Source organism: Copadichromis virginalis, linkage group LG10, assembly GCF_057382275.1.
Source record: "Copadichromis virginalis isolate Kocher_CV1m ecotype Utaka linkage group LG10, C_Virginalis_male_GT1.1, whole genome shotgun sequence".
NCBI lineage: Eukaryota > Metazoa > Chordata > Actinopteri > Cichliformes > Cichlidae > Copadichromis > Copadichromis virginalis.
In genome coordinates, this window is record NC_140627.1 from 20970556 (window position 1) to 20990428 (window position 19873).

General features: G+C 39.9%; 1 protein-coding gene across 2 annotated transcripts; it reads right to left on the reverse strand.

Annotated features, from left to right (window-relative positions):
- Window positions 1-1040: 1040 nt before the first annotated feature.
- LOC146700415 (RING finger protein 145-like) lies at window positions 1041-19176 on the reverse strand. Of its 2 annotated transcripts, XM_085470599.1 has the most exons (13): window positions 18983-19176; window positions 13117-13224; window positions 12060-12311; window positions 10728-10836; window positions 10464-10555; window positions 8122-8357; window positions 7824-7999; window positions 7185-7325; window positions 6672-6854; window positions 6182-6329; window positions 5909-6031; window positions 5552-5785; window positions 1041-5455 (listed from the first exon to the last, which is right to left on the reverse strand). In XM_085470599.1, the coding sequence occupies exons 3-13, from the start codon at window positions 12241-12243 to the stop codon at window positions 4742-4744; spliced, it is 2340 nt and encodes a 779-aa protein (XP_085326725.1). In that variant the 5' UTR covers window positions 12244-12311; window positions 13117-13224; window positions 18983-19176; the 3' UTR covers window positions 1041-4741. The 2 variants fall into 2 exon arrangements, with proteins under 2 accessions (XP_085326725.1, XP_085326724.1); XM_085470598.1 differs by lacking the exon at window positions 13117-13224.
- Window positions 19177-19873: the final 697 nt, after the last annotated feature.

Consider the following 19873-nt stretch of genomic DNA (forward strand, 5'->3'; position numbering starts at 1 on the left):
TCATCTTCCAGACTACATAAGACAATAAACACCCAGGCTGAGATCTTCCTCCACCTCTCCTGTATCTCCCCCTCCTGCAGAGAGAGTTCCTGAAAGATGTGACAATCTCCCCCACCAGTTGAAGAGCCCCCCAGGTGGCTCGATGCACCGGCGGCACCCTGCTCCAGGGCTGGGCCCCCATGCACCCACCCGCCCACAACCCCGGCAACACACCAACCAGGACCCAAGCCCCCGAGGCCCGGCCCGGGCCCCAGCCCAGAGACGGAGCGCCCCCAGAACCTCACGCCCATCCCAGACCCACCCAGGGGCAGCCGTGATTTTGAAACGTAAACGCTGGACCTCCTCTCAGCGTCAGGCTCCATCTGCCCTTCCCGAACAGAGATAAGCAAGTTTCTCCGTGACTGCAGCTGCCAGTCAAAGCTGTCGTGATGACGTTTCACCCCAATTTAACAGCTTTGTGTTACTAATTAGAATCAAACTTATAAGAAAGGAGACCCAATGAACATAAATCAGCCTGATGAGAACTACTGATAATGATAGAAAGCATCTTTGGAAAAAAAAAATGATCAGATTTTTTTTTTCTTCTAATTTTAGCCCGACCCCAGTCCCATCCGCTAACATAGATGAGGGTTTTTTTTATGACCTATACTGCAGCCAAGACACTAGGCGGTGATAGAGACGTTTTGGCTTCATTTTTGGGGAGCATGTTTCCTACAGTATTGCTGCCCTCTGCTGTTGCAGTACCTCAAAGTCAGACGCAACGGCTCAGTCACCTGATGCATTGTCTCCAAAATGTACATATAAATGAGACTTTTCAAAGAAACTGATTGTTACAGCTTTTGTAATACATTCGACTGCTTTTGACCTTACGTACTACACCCATTATTATTTGCTTAACATTATTTGTGTGGCATTTCATTTTAATTTCAGCAGGTGGTATCACACCCACTTTTCAGTCGCTTACCTTTTCCAAAACAATGATCTTTATTTTGTTATTTTCCTTACACTTCATCAAAGTATTAGTAAGAACAGTCACAGCATTCAGAGTGGATGGTTCATTTTATTTGACATTCAGTTTTTGTAAAATAAACAAGGCAATGCCAGGCATAAAGTCCAAAAACCAACATGAAGCATTTTAACAGAAAAGAAATGGCACTGAGAGCCACATTAAACAGAGCAGGTCCTAAAGCTGTTTTTGGATAAACTCAATGGACAAAAACAATTCATCTTAAACAAGAATCTGCAGGGAGTGTCGGGGAGAGCAGCCCCACAAGTACAATTCATCTCTACGCATCTGTCAGTCAGAGGCAACAGTATCGAAGAGCAGATTTAAGAACGCATTCGGAAAATACAGTAAAACGTCTTTACAGAGCTCTCACTCCGTGGCAGCTATAGATTCCATTTCTGTATTTGCTCACACTCAAAAAATTATGATTTTTACAAAGAATCGTGAAAAGTGGAAACAGTGAAACATCTGGATATCAGATGCAAGGCTAACTTTGCTGTCACACTGGTCAAAAATGGTTTTCTGTCTCTGGGTTTTTAGTCACATTCAGTAAAGATCATCAAATATGAAAGTCTAACAGCAGTACTAGTTAAGTAGACAAAATACATCCTGAAATTATGATTGCAGAGCAAGCCAATTAGGAGCAACTAAAAAAAAAAAAGATTTAAAAAAAAAAAAAAGAAAAAAAAAAAAGATATTCAGGTTAACTTATTGTACTTATATGTATGTGTGACTTCACAATCTGAAAAGGCATTATGGCCCCTTAGAGGAGCTTAACTGTAAAATGAATCCTGCTCAGTGTAAGGAGCACCAGTGATGGCTAAGACATTTGTTGGCACATTACCACAGTCACTGATGCGTATTTTAAGTCAATTCAGAAAAAAATGTAGAAAGAAAAACACAAATCACAGGATGCAAATAATGCATTAAAGATTGCATTTTTTTTTAAAGCTTCACTGTCTGCATGTACTTTATATTAATCAGATGAATATTGAGCACAATTATTAGCTTATTATGTGCTAATAATTTGATGTCAAACTGTCCCAGACAGTATGAAAAAATGAAGCCACAGTTCGTAGCCTGAAGAGAGAAACTGCAACTTCTCCAACGTGGTGTAATAACCGAGCAAATACTTGAGGAATCAACAGCTGACAAGCATCTCGTATTCATTATTTAATACTGAAATGCAAAATTCACATACAGCTGCCACTGACTGTTATCGCCCTCGTGGGGCGTCACGTCACATTTCATCTTACAGGTGATCTCAATGCAGGACGCAGTGGAAATGCGTCATGGCGAAAACCAAGTGTGTTTTAAACAGCTCAATTCATTATAACCGTTTCAAGTGCTGTATTTAAGTAAAAAAAAAAAATCAACGTTGAAGGAATGGTGTTGGTAATAAAATAAGTTGTGTACAGAAAAGTCCTTAGGTTCACCTTTCAGAAGAACATGTGCAAAATACATCAAACTCTACATTTCATCTCTTTAAAAAAATAAACACAAAAAGTCAAAACAGCGTTGGTCAGGTTTGATCCTACACTGATCGTGTATTCATTCTCAACCCTGCAGCCCACGCTTCCTAATGTCAAGAATATGGTCATTCATACTAATAAGACCTTTAATAATAGTGCTAGTAAGTAATACTGCTGAGCGCTAATTAATGCGTCTCCTGTCCGTCTGCACCATGCTGATCCCACTCCTAACAGTAGAGGGCACCAGAGTGATCACACCAGCTTAAAAGATGCATCATATAGACTGGAGAAGCAGCAACACTGGCTGGTCTCAAAGATCAGAGGGCTTGATTTCCCAGCAGCTTCTTATCCAAAAAATTCTCTTTGCTCTCAGGCACGTGAAGAAACAAAGAAAGGAAACTTTGGAGAAACCAAGCCCTCGTCTTACATATATATATATACGTATATATATATATATATATATATATATATTTATCTATCAACACTCCTCTGGTTTAATATAGATTCCGTACAGAGCAACATTTATGTACATTACACACAAACAGATTGGGCCGTTTCCTCATACACAGACATCAGAGGGTATTTGGTTGCCGACATCCACAGAACAGCTTTGGAGCATTGCTAGTAAAAAAATGACATTAGTGCAAATATAACCCCAAAAGAAAAAAAAAGGTAGAAAAAAAACAAAAAACATTGGTAGCAAGGTTATAGCACATTGGGGACGAACAAATTCTGTGGTCAGAGCGGCAGCAAGGTCTACATATAAGCGTGCATCAGGACTTGCCATCCTCAAGTTTTCAGTCTTTCACACTCATTTCAAAGCATATTTCTTCCTCGCCATGCTTCATCTGCTAAATGCAGTAGCCAAAAGAAAGTGTGTTTTTGTGAAAAAGAAAAAAAAAAGAAGAAGCAGCTATGGCTCAATTTGCTGGTATCAACAATTTATGGAGTAAACTGACTGACGAGCAGGAAAACCCTAATGTCTTGGAAAATACAGGGTCTCTAATGTAACTGGATGAAAGGAGCTGATTGGCTCCTGCCATCAGCGATCAACAATGTGAATGATTGGTTGATCTGTTAGTGAGCTAAGCTTGCAACGGTAAGCGCGAGTGAGAACCATAAAATAGAGCTAATGAGGGCAAAATCCGAGCTCCTTATCAACTCTGTGGACTAATTTATACCTCGTCTCTCCATCTTCCCCTTAGTCCATTTGCAGCGTGTGGTATCCAATAAAGCAGTAATGTAAAAATGACCTTAAAAATAAAGTTGCTTTAACAGTAATACAAAAGTTTGGCGATGAGGAATAGAACTGTTTTTTTGCTGGGACCAGCCAAACAAGTCTGAATCAGATATTGAAGTAGTATAAAAGCAAAAGCTTGACACATGTAAGTTATTCAATGTGAACCAAAAGTTCACACTGCACCCCTCAGCTAGACCATACCATGTGTCCTCTGCTTAGCACCAGGCTTTAGGTCATGCGGCGACCTCAATAAACAACATTCAGTCTGCTAACGCTCAGTATTCACTAAATCACAACACTACTGACACCCAGCAGTGAAAAACAAAAAATGTGGAGAATTTCTAGACGTTATGAAATGTTAAGACTTTGTCACGGTATAAAATGCAACCATCAGTAATCGATAGTCTGATCAATTGTTCGATAAATCGTGGCACCCAAACACTATGAAATGTACAGCAGTGAAAGTTCAAGCTGTACAAACAAAGGCAGGAGCAACCATTGCCCTAAATGTCGGGCATCAAAAGGTAAGGGGTAAAAGCATGATTGTGGGGGGGGGGGGGGGGGGGGGGGGGGAGAGAAAAAGGCTGGGATGGAAATCTGATTTTCACATTTTCTGGACATGGTGTAAAACTCCCAATTCATTCTGAGATGAGATTACTGCATCCTGTTTTTTGTATTAAATTTGAATCCCTGTGAAAGAACATGTGGAAAACAACTGCACCTGTGATGAAATCACTGCTGGCATGGGTTACACCTATCATGGGAAACCTTTCATTGCTCCAAGTACTAACATTTTATAAAGCTGCAATCATTGTCTTCTCTTTTTTTTTTTTAAATACCGAGTGATGAATTTCTGTTTAGAGATTGTTTAAGATCTTTTGAAACATAATATGGATATGAAGGAGTTGGACATGATGGGAGAGCCAACAGCAAACAGTTGGACAAGTACAATAGGGGATTATTTAGATTGTGTGATTATATATGCATGCATGCATGTATGTTGTGTGTGTGTTAAAATGGAGCTCAGGGGTTGAATGGAGGAGGGGGTGGAGGACGAGGAGGAGGTTCCACTGAATGGGGAGTTGGTGGGTTAGATTGTGATGATGGACCAGTAGAGTTTTCCTTGCTGTCCACAAGGGAGACTGATTTTAGCTGAGGGAGGGATTCGGGTTCAGCAGGGTTCGCCTCTGCTTGGGTCAGTACCTGTGACGTTGGTTGGTGAAAGGTGGAGACAGAATGGCAGTGAGATGCAGGAGCGTCAGGTGTGTCTGATGTGCAAGAGGTAGAGAAAGAAGATGCAGAAGGGTGATCTGCAGGGGACTGGTGCGGCACAGAATCAGTTGCAAGAGGAGAAGAAGAACAAGAGGAAGATGATAATGGAGGGTTGACGATGTGCAGGGGAGCAGACTGCATGCCAGTGGGGGAGGTGGAAGAGGAGGCTTCCCCAGCTGATGTGGTAGTTTCATTATCTCCCTCCTGCTCTACTGACGCTTCCTCTTTCCTATCCTCCGGTAGAGTGCTGTGGTCCTCCTCCTGCTTGTTGCCTGGGGCTTCTTCCTGTCCTGCAGGGTTCTGATTGGCTGCAGGTGTCTCTTGGGTAGCTCCGCCATTAGTTGGTGATTGGCTCTTGAGTTGTGAATGACAGAGAGGGCACGTTTCCTGGACATACAGCCATTTCTTCAGACAGCCAGCGTGGAAGAAATGACTGCACGGAGTGATCACAGCACTGGTCATGTCCTGGAACAAATCAAATTTCACATTAGCCTACCTTTTAAAGCCCCAGATTAACTCTCTCATGCATCCTCTTTAGATAAACATAAAAACAGTTCATACCTGGAAGCAGATAGCACAGATGTCGTTATACTGCTGCAGCTGTGTATTGCTAGCTGTGGGGAGGCTTTTTATCTTGTTTACAGCATCTCTCCTGAGCAGGAAGCTCTGCCAGCCCAGCTGGGCTCTGAGCCAGACGTTATAGTACGAGTGGACCAAGATGATGGTGCTTCCCATCACACTCCACTCGCCAAATACAGTCTCTGATACACCATAGCACACCACGCACACCGCAACCTGGCGAGGGAACAAATCACTGACAGTGAGGCAGAGACCGTGCTGATGCATTAGATGACAGTGTCTGTTTACAGTCAGAAGGCAGAACTTAGCAAAGAGTTGGTGTATGTGTGTGTGACATACCAGAAACTCCAGCAATCTGTAGGTCCCATTTACACAATATATGACTTCATCCATGTTCTCCACTGGAGCTTTACGAAACTCCTCCACCATGAAGAGAACATAGATCAAAAGAGTGCCAAGGACCTGGTGGTACAGTGTTTCAGAGTTATTATGGAATTAAACAAACAAGCAAATATAAATGTTTAATTAGTATTAGGCTCAACTGTTTGGGTAGAGCAAGTTTAAACTATTTGATTTAATGTTTTTGCACACTGCGATGCGGTTGTGTGTTACCTGGAGAGAGGTGAGGATTGAGGAGGAGATGATGATGAGAAGCCAGAAGTCCATGTGGAAGAACTGGCAGATCATATAAGCCATGTACGCTGGAAAGATCAGCAGGAAGAGACAGAGAGAAACTGCACGGAAGTGCTTCCACAAACTCCTACGGGACAGGCAGCAAAACAAGCATATGAGAAAGCAGCCAGGTTGATAGCAGGCTTTGTATACACACATTGAGTCAGATTACATTTATTGATGTCAAAAAGACTAACTGCCTGTTTAGGTAGGAATGAAGAAAGAAGGACTGTACACTGTAGTGTTACTTAATTTATGATGTTAGCATGAGTTGTACTGATGACCATAGATAATGAATACTGTGATAATTAACTAACTGCCCATAGTTATTAATAGTTGTTTATGATCAGTACAAAATAAAACAAACAGTGGGACACAGAGTTTTCTTAAAAATAAACACATAAAAAAAGTCTTTGGTATATTCTCTTACTTGTCTCTAGATGCTCCCAGGGCTAGGACTATAGGATCTGCTATCTCCAGCATGGACTGCAGGATGGAAGCAACAACAATAAAGAGGATGATAGAGAGGAGGAAGGCTCTGTGGATGACCTGCAGCTCAATGAGGCCAGTTTGGACCGCAAGGATTAGCAAGGTGATACCTTCAGTCATCCCCCTGCACAGAGAGGAAACAAATTAGAGTTAACACACCACACAATTATATGCCTTGGCTTTGCACTCAAGTTGGAGATCATATACACGTTTATCCAGACTTGACTTTTGGGTATACAATGTCAATTATTTTATCCTATTAGACAGTTGTGTGAAATGCAGACATCCTTAAAGAATAGTTCCAGATATATGTGTTTCCACACGAATGGGATAAACAGTCAGAAAACATATTGCCTTCAGTCATGATGGTTACTGGGACAGAGAGGCTAAAACAGACTAAACTAATTAAAAGAAACATACCAGAAGACATCAAGAAAATAAAAACCTTGCTGACCTGTGCATGGTGTTGTCATTCATAAAGGCTCTGTAGCCCTGCAGGTAGAACTTGCACAGTGTGAGAACGCCCAGCGCAATGAAAGAAACTGTGAAAACCAGACCCAGCAGAGAGTACGGTGTACTACAGCATTCTGCGATACTGGAGAAAGGAGGAGCAAATTACTTAGAGAACATGACAAAAAAACAACAACTTTCTAAACAATTTTAAATATTTAGATCGCGTCCTTAAAGTTCTGATGAGTATCTCAGTCGTCTGCTTTAACTTAATTCTGTCCACCAGTGCAAAACATGGGTTATTTAGCACTGTGACAAATGGATCCAACACATCTTTTAGAATTTCCTCTTGACACATTTCTGCAAAATTATCTCAAAATCTAAAAACTTGCTTTACTCAAACTCTGCAGACTGACTTGCTTTGCAATCTAATGTCTCTGTAATTTATATGATGCTATATAATTTATATACTTTTATATAATTAGATTTTCTAAATAAATTCCAGTACATCAAAACTAGATTTATGTTTTGTACACACTACCTGCCCCTTCAACGATACAAGGCAATAAATAGATAAACACACCTTCTAAAGGGTCAGTGACGTAAAATGTAAAGTGTCTTGCAGCCTGATTTATAGTCTTACCTTGTAAGAAAAAGGAAAAGCAGCCTCTCTCTGGAAGTAGGCTGGTCTCTTGTGCTGAAGTAGGAGTATATCTGCAGAGCAAACAGCACGAGCCAAAAACACATGAAGAGAACTGGAAGGACCAGCTGGTTCCACAGTGACATTCCCAAAGCAAGAAGCCCGTACACTTCTACCACCTGCAGGACAGAAAAAGACCGAAATAAAGAATACCTTTGATACCATCTACAGAAAAATATCTCAGAACTGAAATCCTGTCACAGAAACTGAAAAGCTTGCAACATCAGCCCACAATAAATACCTGAGCCAGCTCTCTGTAGGCAGTCTTGGCCAGGTTATATGGTACCAGCAAGTTAGACGCCAGGAAGTAAATGACCTCCAGGCCCGTGAAGATCATTGAGAACTTATTGATGAAGACGATGGTCTCGAGTGGGACCAGACACAGTCTAGCCACTAGAGGGAGGAGGTGAGCAGAGAACAGCCAAATCCTCTTGGTTTGCATCACACAGGAACAAAGTGTACAAACCACCAGCTGACCTGAAAGAAGACACACATACACACATATATAAAACAAAGAGTTGAATAAATGACTAAAGACACTATTATCACTCTGATTTTAAAATGTTTTTTGTGATGTGGTATTTATCATTTTCGTGTAACTGACAATTAAAAGAAAATTTATCAGAATATTTATAGCTCTCCTAGAGTGGTGAAAATGTGTCAAACACCAAAAAGGAACAAACATTTAAAAGAGAAGAGAAGCAGCTTTAATCTCACATTGCTCCTTACAGTAGCATATTTTTGTCACTGTACTCATCTTATTTTCGCTTTCTCAGGCTTTCACTACGCAGTAAAAGCAGCACTCTGCGGTCTATTTATAGCACAGGAGACTCCATCTATACTCTCTAGTAAGTTTAAACTAGGTCCTAAAAACACAGACTCTACAGCATTTTCTATTTAGAAAATGATACATTTTTACATAATTAAGCATAGCAGCAACAGACATAATGAAAAATTACAGGAGGTTGTTCTTTTTGCTTTCCCACCCAGAGGAAGACTGAAACACATACGTATGTGAGCACTTCTTAATTCTGGAATTGGTACAAATTAGGTTCCTTCATAATCCCATTAATGTGGATGCTGTAGCATTGGGTATTTATATAATTAATGAAAGTGCTCACATGGACATGAGAGCAATGCTAAATATGTACATATGTGCAGCCAAGTATTCTATTTCCACTTTTTTTGTTAAAAAGACAAAAACAAGGTGTGCTTATTCCTGTTACACAAACATTTCTTAAGGAAAAGACTCAAGTGTCTGCTTTTCTTTTGCCAGTACCTGTATGCATCTTCTTAGCAACTTTGCACAGTCTACTATAGTCCATGAATGTTTACTGACCCAGGTTACACAAATTCAATGAATAATCTCAACTTACTGCCCCATGCAGGGTCCAAAAACACAATCCCAAAATGAAGACTGTTTTCTTTTGGATGAAATTCACACAGACCCATGGCAAAAGATGCATCCTACTCATCATATGCTCTGAATACTATGCCCATTCAGTTTAGCCATTTGGTTAGAGCATATGAATTCTGCGCTTTAGTCCTACTGGTTGTACTGCAGTGCTACGAGGTGCCAATTTATAAAATTAATGTTCCTATACTTTGTACAGCAGTATGTGCAGCCATTAAAAAGAAGGAAACAGTTCAAATTTAAATAAATAAATAAATGAATATCTTTCTGCTGCCCAAGTGGGTCTACGGGTCTGTATCTACTAGTGGTGCAACGGATCGCGGTTGAGCCGTAATCCGAACTGATCCCACTCCACGGTTTGGCACGCACGTGATCCGAAGATTCGAAAAAGAAGAAAGAAAAAGTATGTGTATGGTGCGCGTGGTGGGTCTGTCAAGCGATAGTTATGGCCAGCGCTAGCGGTCCAAGTGGAGGAGCAGAGGAGTTTGCTGCCCAGTCCGACCGGGCTAAAGCTATTACAAAAGCTATTGGGGTGTTTAGCTGCAGACGGGAGGCCGTATTCCGTTGTGCAAAACAAGGGGTTTAAACTATGATGAACGTGCTTGAGCCACGCTATGATATCCTGTTCGCGTCCACTTAAGTGGCAAGATCATTCCAAGCATGTATGAGCAGGAAAAGATTTAAGTTATGGCTGAACTGTCCCAGGCATCTTCTGTTGCCCTAACTACTACAAATGGGTGGACCTCCAGGGCAACGGAAAGCTACGTGACCATAACAGCTCATTATATCACAGCAGAGTGCGATATAATGAGCGATATGTATTATTGTAGGGTCTACCTTACAATATAAAGCGCCTTGAGACGACTGTTGTTGTGATTTGGCTCTTTATAAATAAAATTGAATTGAATTGAGTGGTAGATACAAAGACTGTACTGCCCTGGAATGAGTCTTGAGTTGAATATTTTCAACAGGCAAAAAAATACTTCAATAAGTAAATGTTACATTTTTGTCTTTTTTGCTGATCTGAAAATTGCTCTGATCCATGACTTAAAACCGCGAGATTTTTGATCCGTTGCACCACTATTATCTATGTGCAATACATTGGTACCTCATCATTCACATTCTTCAATAATATGAATGTTGAACAATTATACCTATGAGTATTATACCTATGAGTGCAGTGGTGAATCTGTTCATGGAGAGAGGTTCCAGGTAGACAGGGCCTTCATAACCCGAATCCAGTTCACTGCGAACATAATCCCTGACAGAGAAAAACGAAAACAATCAATACAGAGGAAATTCTCACAATGTCCAGTCCTTCACATGAATTAACAAGAGGAAAACTGTCATACATACACACATCAGTATTTAAAAGAGGAGTAGTGGCATCTTGTTAGCTATTCTGGTAGATTTAAGTTTCTGTGAATGTTTACCTTGACACTTGGTGACCAGCAAACAGCAGCAGGGCCGTAAGAACATACAGGTAAAGTTTAACCAGGTGCTGACGAGGCAGAGTCAGAAGCACCAAGCTCAAGATGTAACCTGTGAAGTAGCCATAAATATAAAAGAAATACAAGAAAGTCATGCATTCTGAAAGGCATCCGTCTTCCTGTTTGCAGACCAGAGTGCGTTTTAAAACACATAAATAAAGCGTATGACAGATGTTTATGACATAGTTGGGGGGGGGGGGGGGGGGGGGGGGGGTATTTTTGACAAACTGCAGAAAGCCTTACCATACAATAGCCTACTACCTAAAACTGTGTCTAAAAGCACTTCAGTGCAAAGACATATTTATTTTTACTGCCCTGTTCTCCCTTCTTTCTTTCCACCCACAGTGCTCATCAGCACATGCCAAGCCTGTTGGCTCATTAACCAACTGCAGCCAAGTTTGAGAGCTCACACAGCCAAAACACAAAGAAAACTCAACAATAGCTTTATTTCAGCTAGGTTAAATTACAAAAATAGAACGAGGCCTAGCTATTTCATTTATGTTACTTTCAGTGTTTCTGTGTCACTGTAAATGTATCTGGCTAACCACTTGTGCTGCAAAGACATTTTGTAATGCCTTCAAAACTGAATTCAGAACTTTGTGTTTGAGTACTGGTTTTCTGAGTTTCTAGTGTGTCTTAAAAGCAGATATGGTAAATGGCCTGTATTTGTATAGCGCTTTACTAGTCCCTAAGGACCCCAAAGCGCTTTACACATCCAGTCATCCACTCATTCACACACTGGTGATGGCAAGCTACATTGTAGCCACAGCCACCCTGGGGCGCACTGACAGAGGCGAGGCTGCCGGACACTGGCGCCACCGGGCCCTCTGACCACCACCAGCAGGCAACGGGTGAAGTGTCTTGCCCAAGGACACAACGACTGAGACTGTCCGAGCCGGGGCTCAAACTGGCAACCTTCCGATTACAAGGCAAACTCCCAACTCTTGAGCCACGATCGCCACACTGTCAAATAATCCCTCTCAATCACTACAGAGCTGAGCCTCGTGACTTACTGACTAATACCAAACGTGAGTCGACACTTCTGAATGGAAAAAGAAATCACGCACTTTCAACCAACAGAGGTAAAACAGTAATGCATGGCATATAATACTGTTTCAGTGCAGGTCATGGTAACCTGACTACAGGGAAGTACACATGATGTTTTCAAATGAGGAACTCTTTAATGTGGTACAGACATTGCAAAGCATTTAAACAAAGTGTCTCAGTTACACCAAACATTTTCTTAAGTTTTAATACAGGAAAGGTGGCACTGACCTACGTAGTGCAGGTAGAGGGCCAGATACTTGTACTGAAAAAGGGGGTTATTGGAAAGGCTGGAGCGCTGGATCTTCTGGAAGAAGGAGCTGACATCCCAGCGGTAGAGGACATCCAACAGCATGATGCTGGGAACACGCAGACCCACATTGAGCACAGCCTCTACGCGGTCCTTCACTGCCATGGTTTCAGTTTAAGCTCTGATCCGAAGGCAGAACTGACCACTAAGACGTGATGTTAATAGTGGGTGGTCTGTAGCAAAAGAGAGAAAATGCAAATAAAAAAAGGAAGATGGAGTCTTAATATGAAGCAGTTATAGGAGGTGAGAGTAGGAAAACAGAAAGAGAGATGAAAGCCAAAACAAAGGCAACAAAATATAAATTCAGTTATTATAAAGGTCAAAGGAAAAGCTGTGAGCTACAGAGGAAGAAAAGACAGAAGAAAAGACGAAAGACTTAAGAGGTCAATCACAAAACTGTCTCATTCATTTGTGGTCTAAACGTAAAGGTAAAACTCAACAATTGTTACATTATTACCACAAATTTTTATAATAAGTTAGTAACATGACCGTAAATCATTTTAAAGTCTCTAAAGGCTAGCATACTGACAGTGTTTTGTTTTTTTCCTGATGCAAACAGGACTTTCAATGAGACTATTGACTGAAGTACAATGGGTCCAGAGACAAAGAACTACTTAAAGGAAGTTTTTTGCTACTTTATAAACAAATACAACAGAAACTAGAAAGTCCATTTTGCTATCTTGGTATTTTGCTTTGGTAGAATCCCAAAACATCTTTGGTGGACATATTTTATTTTTTTCTAAATGAAGGAAACCCCTTTGCCACAACAGCATAACAGAATAACTAAGGTAACTAATTCACTAGTCAGAACAGAATATAAGAATTGGCACCATCCACAACACACAAACCTATGCCAAAAAGGGTTACCCACTACTTCCAGTAGTTATCACTTTACCCTGAAACCTACATATAGCCCCTCATTTTCTAAATCAAAGTACTGCAGAACCACACTGGTTAGTGTCATGTCTTACTTTTTACCTTGCTTGTTTACAACTTCCTGTCACAGAGATCAAGATGGTTGCTGCCATATGCCACATCTTTCGGTTAGTGGTTGTGGTGTCATAACAGCTCAGGAACAACAGTTAACTGTTGATTTATATCAATAAATTGCAGATTAGTTTAACCCACTACTTCTTTTGCCCATGCCTAAATATGTACTTATTTATTCAAGCACAGTACTAACATTAAGTGCCATACAGCTGGGAAACATTGACCATTTTCTTACCATCTTAACTAAAGCCAATCGAGTGATGCTGTGTACATAAGAACTCTTTTTTTTTTGTCACTGAATGATTGATTTATTTTGAACATGACTAAAATAACAACAAAATACACTTTAAACAATAATGAGACAAAGAAAGGGTTGGTACAAACTAGGGCTGGGCCATATTATACCGTTCACGGTAATACCGGTATAATGTTAGGCAACGATAGGAAAATGAAATATCGCGATAGAATGGGAGTAAAACGCGCATGCGCAGTGCCTTTGTTTTCATACGCACATGGCCGATTGTTGAGTGAAACAGATGAACCAGAATTGGTTTGTAAAAATGGTGCAACTTCCGTGATGTGGAACTGGTTTGGTGTTTGTCCGTCAGATACACAACAAAGCACATTTTTTTGCAGAACATGCAAGCGGCCGTCGTTATTGTCATATTTGTCGGACTAAGATGCTCTTAAATCTGGGAGTAATCTGGGTCCTAAACTCCATATGCTTCAGGTCAAACAACACTGCAGCATCACTTAGAGTTAAAAACTGTCTAAATTATTTCATCTTTAATAAAACGATCAGCATTGCTGCTTTACCAGGTGTAACTATAAAGTTTAACTTCCAGGCATCCATGAAAACAAAAGTTATTACATTTAACGGAGTTAGAAGTTAGCAGGAAGCTAGCGGAAGTTAGCTCGCTAGTTTCGCTAGTTACCTAAGCATGATATTGCATGTTCTGACTGAGAGATTTCTGAAAAAAATCAAACGTACAGCTCTGCTATCACTTCCAACATAAATGAAGACAGGAAACTAAACAGCAGTGACGTTTGTAGGGTTACTGAAGTTGGGCTAGCTGGTATATAATGATGTGCTACGTGATCGCTAGCGACACAGCTATGTTAGCATAACATAAACAGTGAAGCTGGAGGACGAACACTAACACTTTTCCACTTATAAAAGTTAACGTGAAGGTTCTTCATGGTTAGAGACAAATGCAATCGCATGGCAGGATGCTGTAAACGGACCAAACTTCAGTCAGGAGAACAACTGAGATAATCCATCCACAATACAAGGTTAGTCATTAATATACTGCAACAACATGGGAATAGAGCAGCTGCCAGAGAATTCAACATTAATGAATCAATGGTACAGAAGTGGAGGAAGCAAGAAGAATGAGTTTAATAAAGTTTGATTTATCTGACTGCTTTGTTTCGCTTAATGTGCCTTATAATCCCGTGCACCTTATGGTCTTAAAAATGCGTACTGCACCTCTTTTTAACTTCAGTGGATATTATACATGGTTATGCTCAGGATATGTCAGCCCATTTCTACTGGAAATGCCTTTTGGTTAAACTTTCAGCAAGGAATTTGCATTTGCACTGTTACATTTTTATAAAGCTTTAATGTACATAAAAACCAGCTTCTTGTTTAAGTGAAAATAAATGGAAGGTTGTCTTTTTGCGCTAGTAATGTTGTGGAGTTGTATTTTGTCTCGCATCAATTATATCGTCGGTTATATCGTTATCGCAAATTTTCAAATATATATCGTGATAAATATTTTTGGCCATATCGCCCTGCTCTAGTACAAACAGACTTAAAGGTAAACTCATTTGATCCTACCTCAATATACAATATACATGTATAATTACATACAATTATAAGTCTACAAACAGATATCACGCATAAAAATCCTAATAATGATGAAGCTACCAGATAATTTTGACATGATTTTAAGAAGGCTGTTGCAATAATAACCAACAAGAAATTCTCAAAATGCTGCCAACAGTATTTTTATAGGTTCAGGCAGAAAGCACTACTGTCAGCCACAATTCACTTTGTTTACCGTCATCCACCCATACAGGAATGCCGGAAACTTGATCCTGGGAACAACAGCTAGTCTTGAATAGGTTATTATTACCAAGATTCCAAAGAAACATTGCACGGTTGACCCAGCTAAAAACAGCTTCACCCACAACTGTAATTTGCATAGTCAAATCTGTGGGTCAATAATCAACCTAGACATGTAAATTTGTCCAGTCCTTTCTATTTGCTACCACACAATCACCAACAGCACAGAATCCACCATGGGAAACTGAAAGTACAGCATGTGGTAACACATTCAGATGTTTTAATGCAGGTGCAACTCAAAAGGTCAAGTCTGAAAAATGGCATAAGAGGCATACTTGCAAAATCTGCAGTTCACATTTAAAAAAAAGCCCACATACTGTTCTGTTGCGCTGACAGAATGGTTACACTTCTCTCTTTGCCAAAATAATTTCTTGGTTTACTTTAGAGCTGGGCGATATGAGATTTTTTCATATCACGATATGTTTTTTTCATTTCAGGCGATAACGATATCTATCACGATATAAGCCAAATAACTATATTTGTAAGATTTAAATGTGCCGTTGCTCACAAGTAAAATGTGAAATAATCAGCAGCTTGTTTTTATTTAAATATTTATTTCCCATAATAAGTTCAACAGGGTAGATGTACTTAAGGAACATGAGACTTTTTCAGATAAATAAAGGCAAATATTGCAAACTACACAAAAGGCAGCCGCTAAAGCGTTTAAGTTTCAAAATAGAACAAACGAAACAGACTAAATTGTCAATTCCACTTAGAAACAAAATATTAATTCTAAAAATAAATCTTAGTTTGTGTTACAGAAGAACAGACAAAACTGACTAACTTTTGTCAATATCAAATAAACTGAGAACTAAAAGGAAATTCTCAATCTCTCCTTGTTGTATAGCTTAGCTTTTCAAACAGTTTTAACAGTTACTTTAGTCTGACAAAAGCCGAATGACGAATTAGCGCTTCCAGTCAGAGACTGAGGCTACGTCCACACGTACACGGGTATTTTTGAAAACGGAGATTTTCCGTTTCCGTTTTAAAAAATAATCCTGTACACACATAAAGGCAGAAATGAAGGAAAACGCTGCTATGAACATGCCAAAGCAGCAGGTGGCGCTAGATTCCTAACCGTGCAGAAATGTTGGCCAATCAGAAGTCTAGAAGCCTCGGTGGGAAAAAGTAAACAAAGCTGGGGCATAGAAGCAGAACCGAGTCGTATGTGTGGAGGGACAGTAACTGTGTGTATATGTAAGCATTTAAACACTGCAGAGAGTAGAATTAACAGTATTGTAGAAATTCATTTCACCGAAACAATAACGTGGCGCACAGTGTGACGCATGCTCCAGTTTATTGTATTTCCAGACTTGCTTTCGGCACAATTTACAGTGCGCGCTACTCTGTTTTTTGTCAGACTTGAAATAGCCGAAATACCTTCACACTACGGAACTTCTTTGGCTCTTCCGTTCGACAATCTCTCCGGCATTGGAACCATCATCTGTTTTCTCTTCGGTCACGCTCGGTTGATTTTTCTAGTCGGCACACTCATTTCCTCCATTACGCGCTGGCTCCATTACCCGCTGGCTGCTTCCCAAACAAACACACGTGCGGCTTGGCACTTGTGCTGTATGTAACAAGTCACGCGATGTGACGCTGCGGCTGTGATTGGTTCGGCTCTGCGCTACTTAATTTGGATTGGCTGACCTTTTTTTTTTTTTTTTTTTTTTAAAGAGGACAAGAGCGGCGAGGTCTATCGCGATAGCTTAATTTCTCTATCGAGTAAAAGTTATATCGCGATACATATCGTTATCGTTCTATCGCCCAGCTCTAGTTTACTTACACCTTTATTAACACTATCTGGGGGTGAGCAATGCGGTGGCGGATATAAACACATACAAAATACAATTTCTACAAGTCAAAACAGTTTACAAAACATGAAATATAGAAAGAAAGAATATGTTGACTTATTATATCAACACAGATCCTGATGGAAAATCTAATGGATGGGATTAAAGAAAGAAAAAAAAAACATTTTAACTCGCATCTATGGTTCTATACATACACTAGCCAATATCAGTGTTATCCTGGCTTAAAATTGGCTTTTGATGGACAACTAGTCATATAAGCACGATCAGTTAGCATACAGTCAGTTACCCTATCTCTGGATTTCCCTACTGATTTGATAAACAAAAATGTTTTATATGCTTGAGTAAATGGCACCTGCATTAACAGAACAGATTAAAATTAGTTTGACTACATTTTCTGATGATTTGGTGGGTGCTAAAGGTTGTTCAATGTAGGAAAATTCTTGAATATGTACAGGTTTTCAACCATTTCAACGACTGACCTCAAAGTTATGAAATGCTATTAAAAAATGGCATAAAACATCTCTTACACAAATGTTGAAGTTATTAAAACAAAAAGATTTGTTTAAAGATTGCATTTCAGTTTTGTTTCCTCCCACCTACTAAATCCCGTCACTGCCACTACTGCATGATGCAAAGCAAACACACCAAATGTAATCAATGCAACTCAATATATTATTTCTAACGTATTAACCTCAAAGTGATGAAACCTCTCACAGTGATCATGAATTACTCCAAGGCAATCTGAGCATGTTTGAAAAACTCGAGGCTCTCCAACAAATCAGCAATTGTTAACCAGGCTCTCACCCAAAAGCGCTGGAGCTTAAGGAAATTCAAAGCCTCACAAAAGTGAATTCCACAGAGCAACATGTTGCCCTCTTTTTTCCTGGCCTTTTCCAAACAACATATCTACTGCACTTGGAAAAAAAAAATTAGCTGCTTACAAACCCTTCGTTTAAGTGCCCTTTAATACCTGCGTGAAGTTTTAGAGGAACATTTCACTGTGAGTGCTAGTTTTTTAAAAAGAAACGTGACGAAGTTTCAATCCACTCCATTTAAACAAAGCTCTTACATTTCTTTTCCTTCTTGAGTTGCCAACAGCAGTGTTTCCATCTCTTATCCCAGCATCCCGTAGCAGGATCCCGTTAACTTACATAACTTTAAATTTACCACGACTATCACTGCCCAGACAGACATCACTTTGCAGAATCTGAACTTATATAACAAGGCCGTCTACCAATTAATTTTTATCCGTTGTAATCCTTTGACAGCTGTAGGGTATATTGTAGTATATTTGGTCTAATGGCTGCATACCATTTACTAGTTTAACTGAAGCACCGGCAATGAAAACGTTATGGATGAGTGAGTGCTGCAACGACTGTGCTACGCCATGAACTCTAGTAACCCCTCTGTCTCGACAGAAATAAATTCTCGCAATTACGCCGCAAATACGGCAATATTTTGCTTGCTATACTGGTCTGTATCGTCCATGAATACTTATAACAGACATGACAATGCATGCCTACGGTTTCCACGCAGTTTGGTGGATGTAAAAGTGATAGAAATAGCGAGCTATGACAGCGTACGTGCGCTATGTGATGAGCTGCATCAAGCTAACGCTTTCAGCTAGCATCACTGTCACCGAGCCGAGGAACTACTAACAACAACAACCTAGCTTATGTTTAACACAGCGGGAAATAAAACACTCCGAACGAATCAGCTTGCTTTTGACCTTACAAATTAAGGCGCCAGCCTTCGCACATGTTCACATAAAATGTTCTAGCTTATAACGCTTGAGGATTACCATAACCTGCTCCCCTAAGCAAGTAAGCCCAAATGTAGCAGACTGGGACACTCGGCTAGCAACCAGTTATGGCACGTAGACAAATTTCTCTTAAAAAAAATAAGAACTTACGTTTGAATGACGATGTTCGCACAATGTACAACTGTTTCTGGATGCCTTACGGGTCGGATATCGACCATTTTAACTCGCCACCGCCCGAGTTAACGGTCCTCCCGGAGTGAGCACTTCACGGTGAAACGACGCGGCCCATCCGCTCATCTTACCTAGCGGCCATTATCCAAGTTACCAAGCAAGATGTACCGAGCATGCGCAATGTTACTGTCCCGTACAGAAAGAACAGGTTATATTTTTTTTTAACCTGACAAAGCTTTTTATTCACAACATATTGTCAAAGACTGTTATAAAGTGGAATTAGGATGTGTGATTTTTTTGTCACTCAATTAATGGTAAAAATAAATTTGGGAGGGGAATGAAACATTACAGAAATAAGTCATCATAGTATATTAACAAACGCCTAAAATATTTCATCATCATCATCATCGTTTATTTATATAGCACTTTAAAAACACACAAGGCTGACCAAAGTGCTGAACAATAGAAACATAATAGATACCATAGGAATAATAAATAAGATAAAATAATAAACATAGCGAAAACAATAAAATACGAGTAAATACAAGTCAGTCAACCACTGAGTCAAAAGCCAGTGAATAAAAATGCGTTTTCAATCTGGATTTAAAAACCAGCACTGATGTCGATTGCCTAATGTGAAGAGGGAATTTATTTATTTATTTATTTATTTATTTATATTTAGCTAGGGACAAAACCTGAAAGTAAAATTAATGGAGAGGCCTAATGCATAGCCTAAGGTGGTGGCCAGTCACTTTAGTTACTTTAATTGTGTTTGATTTTACAAGTTTTATGGAATTGTTAGGTTTATATGAATGAGATATTCTCCCGGCAGTGCGGATAAGCATAAATTCCCCTTTCGCCAGGCAAGTT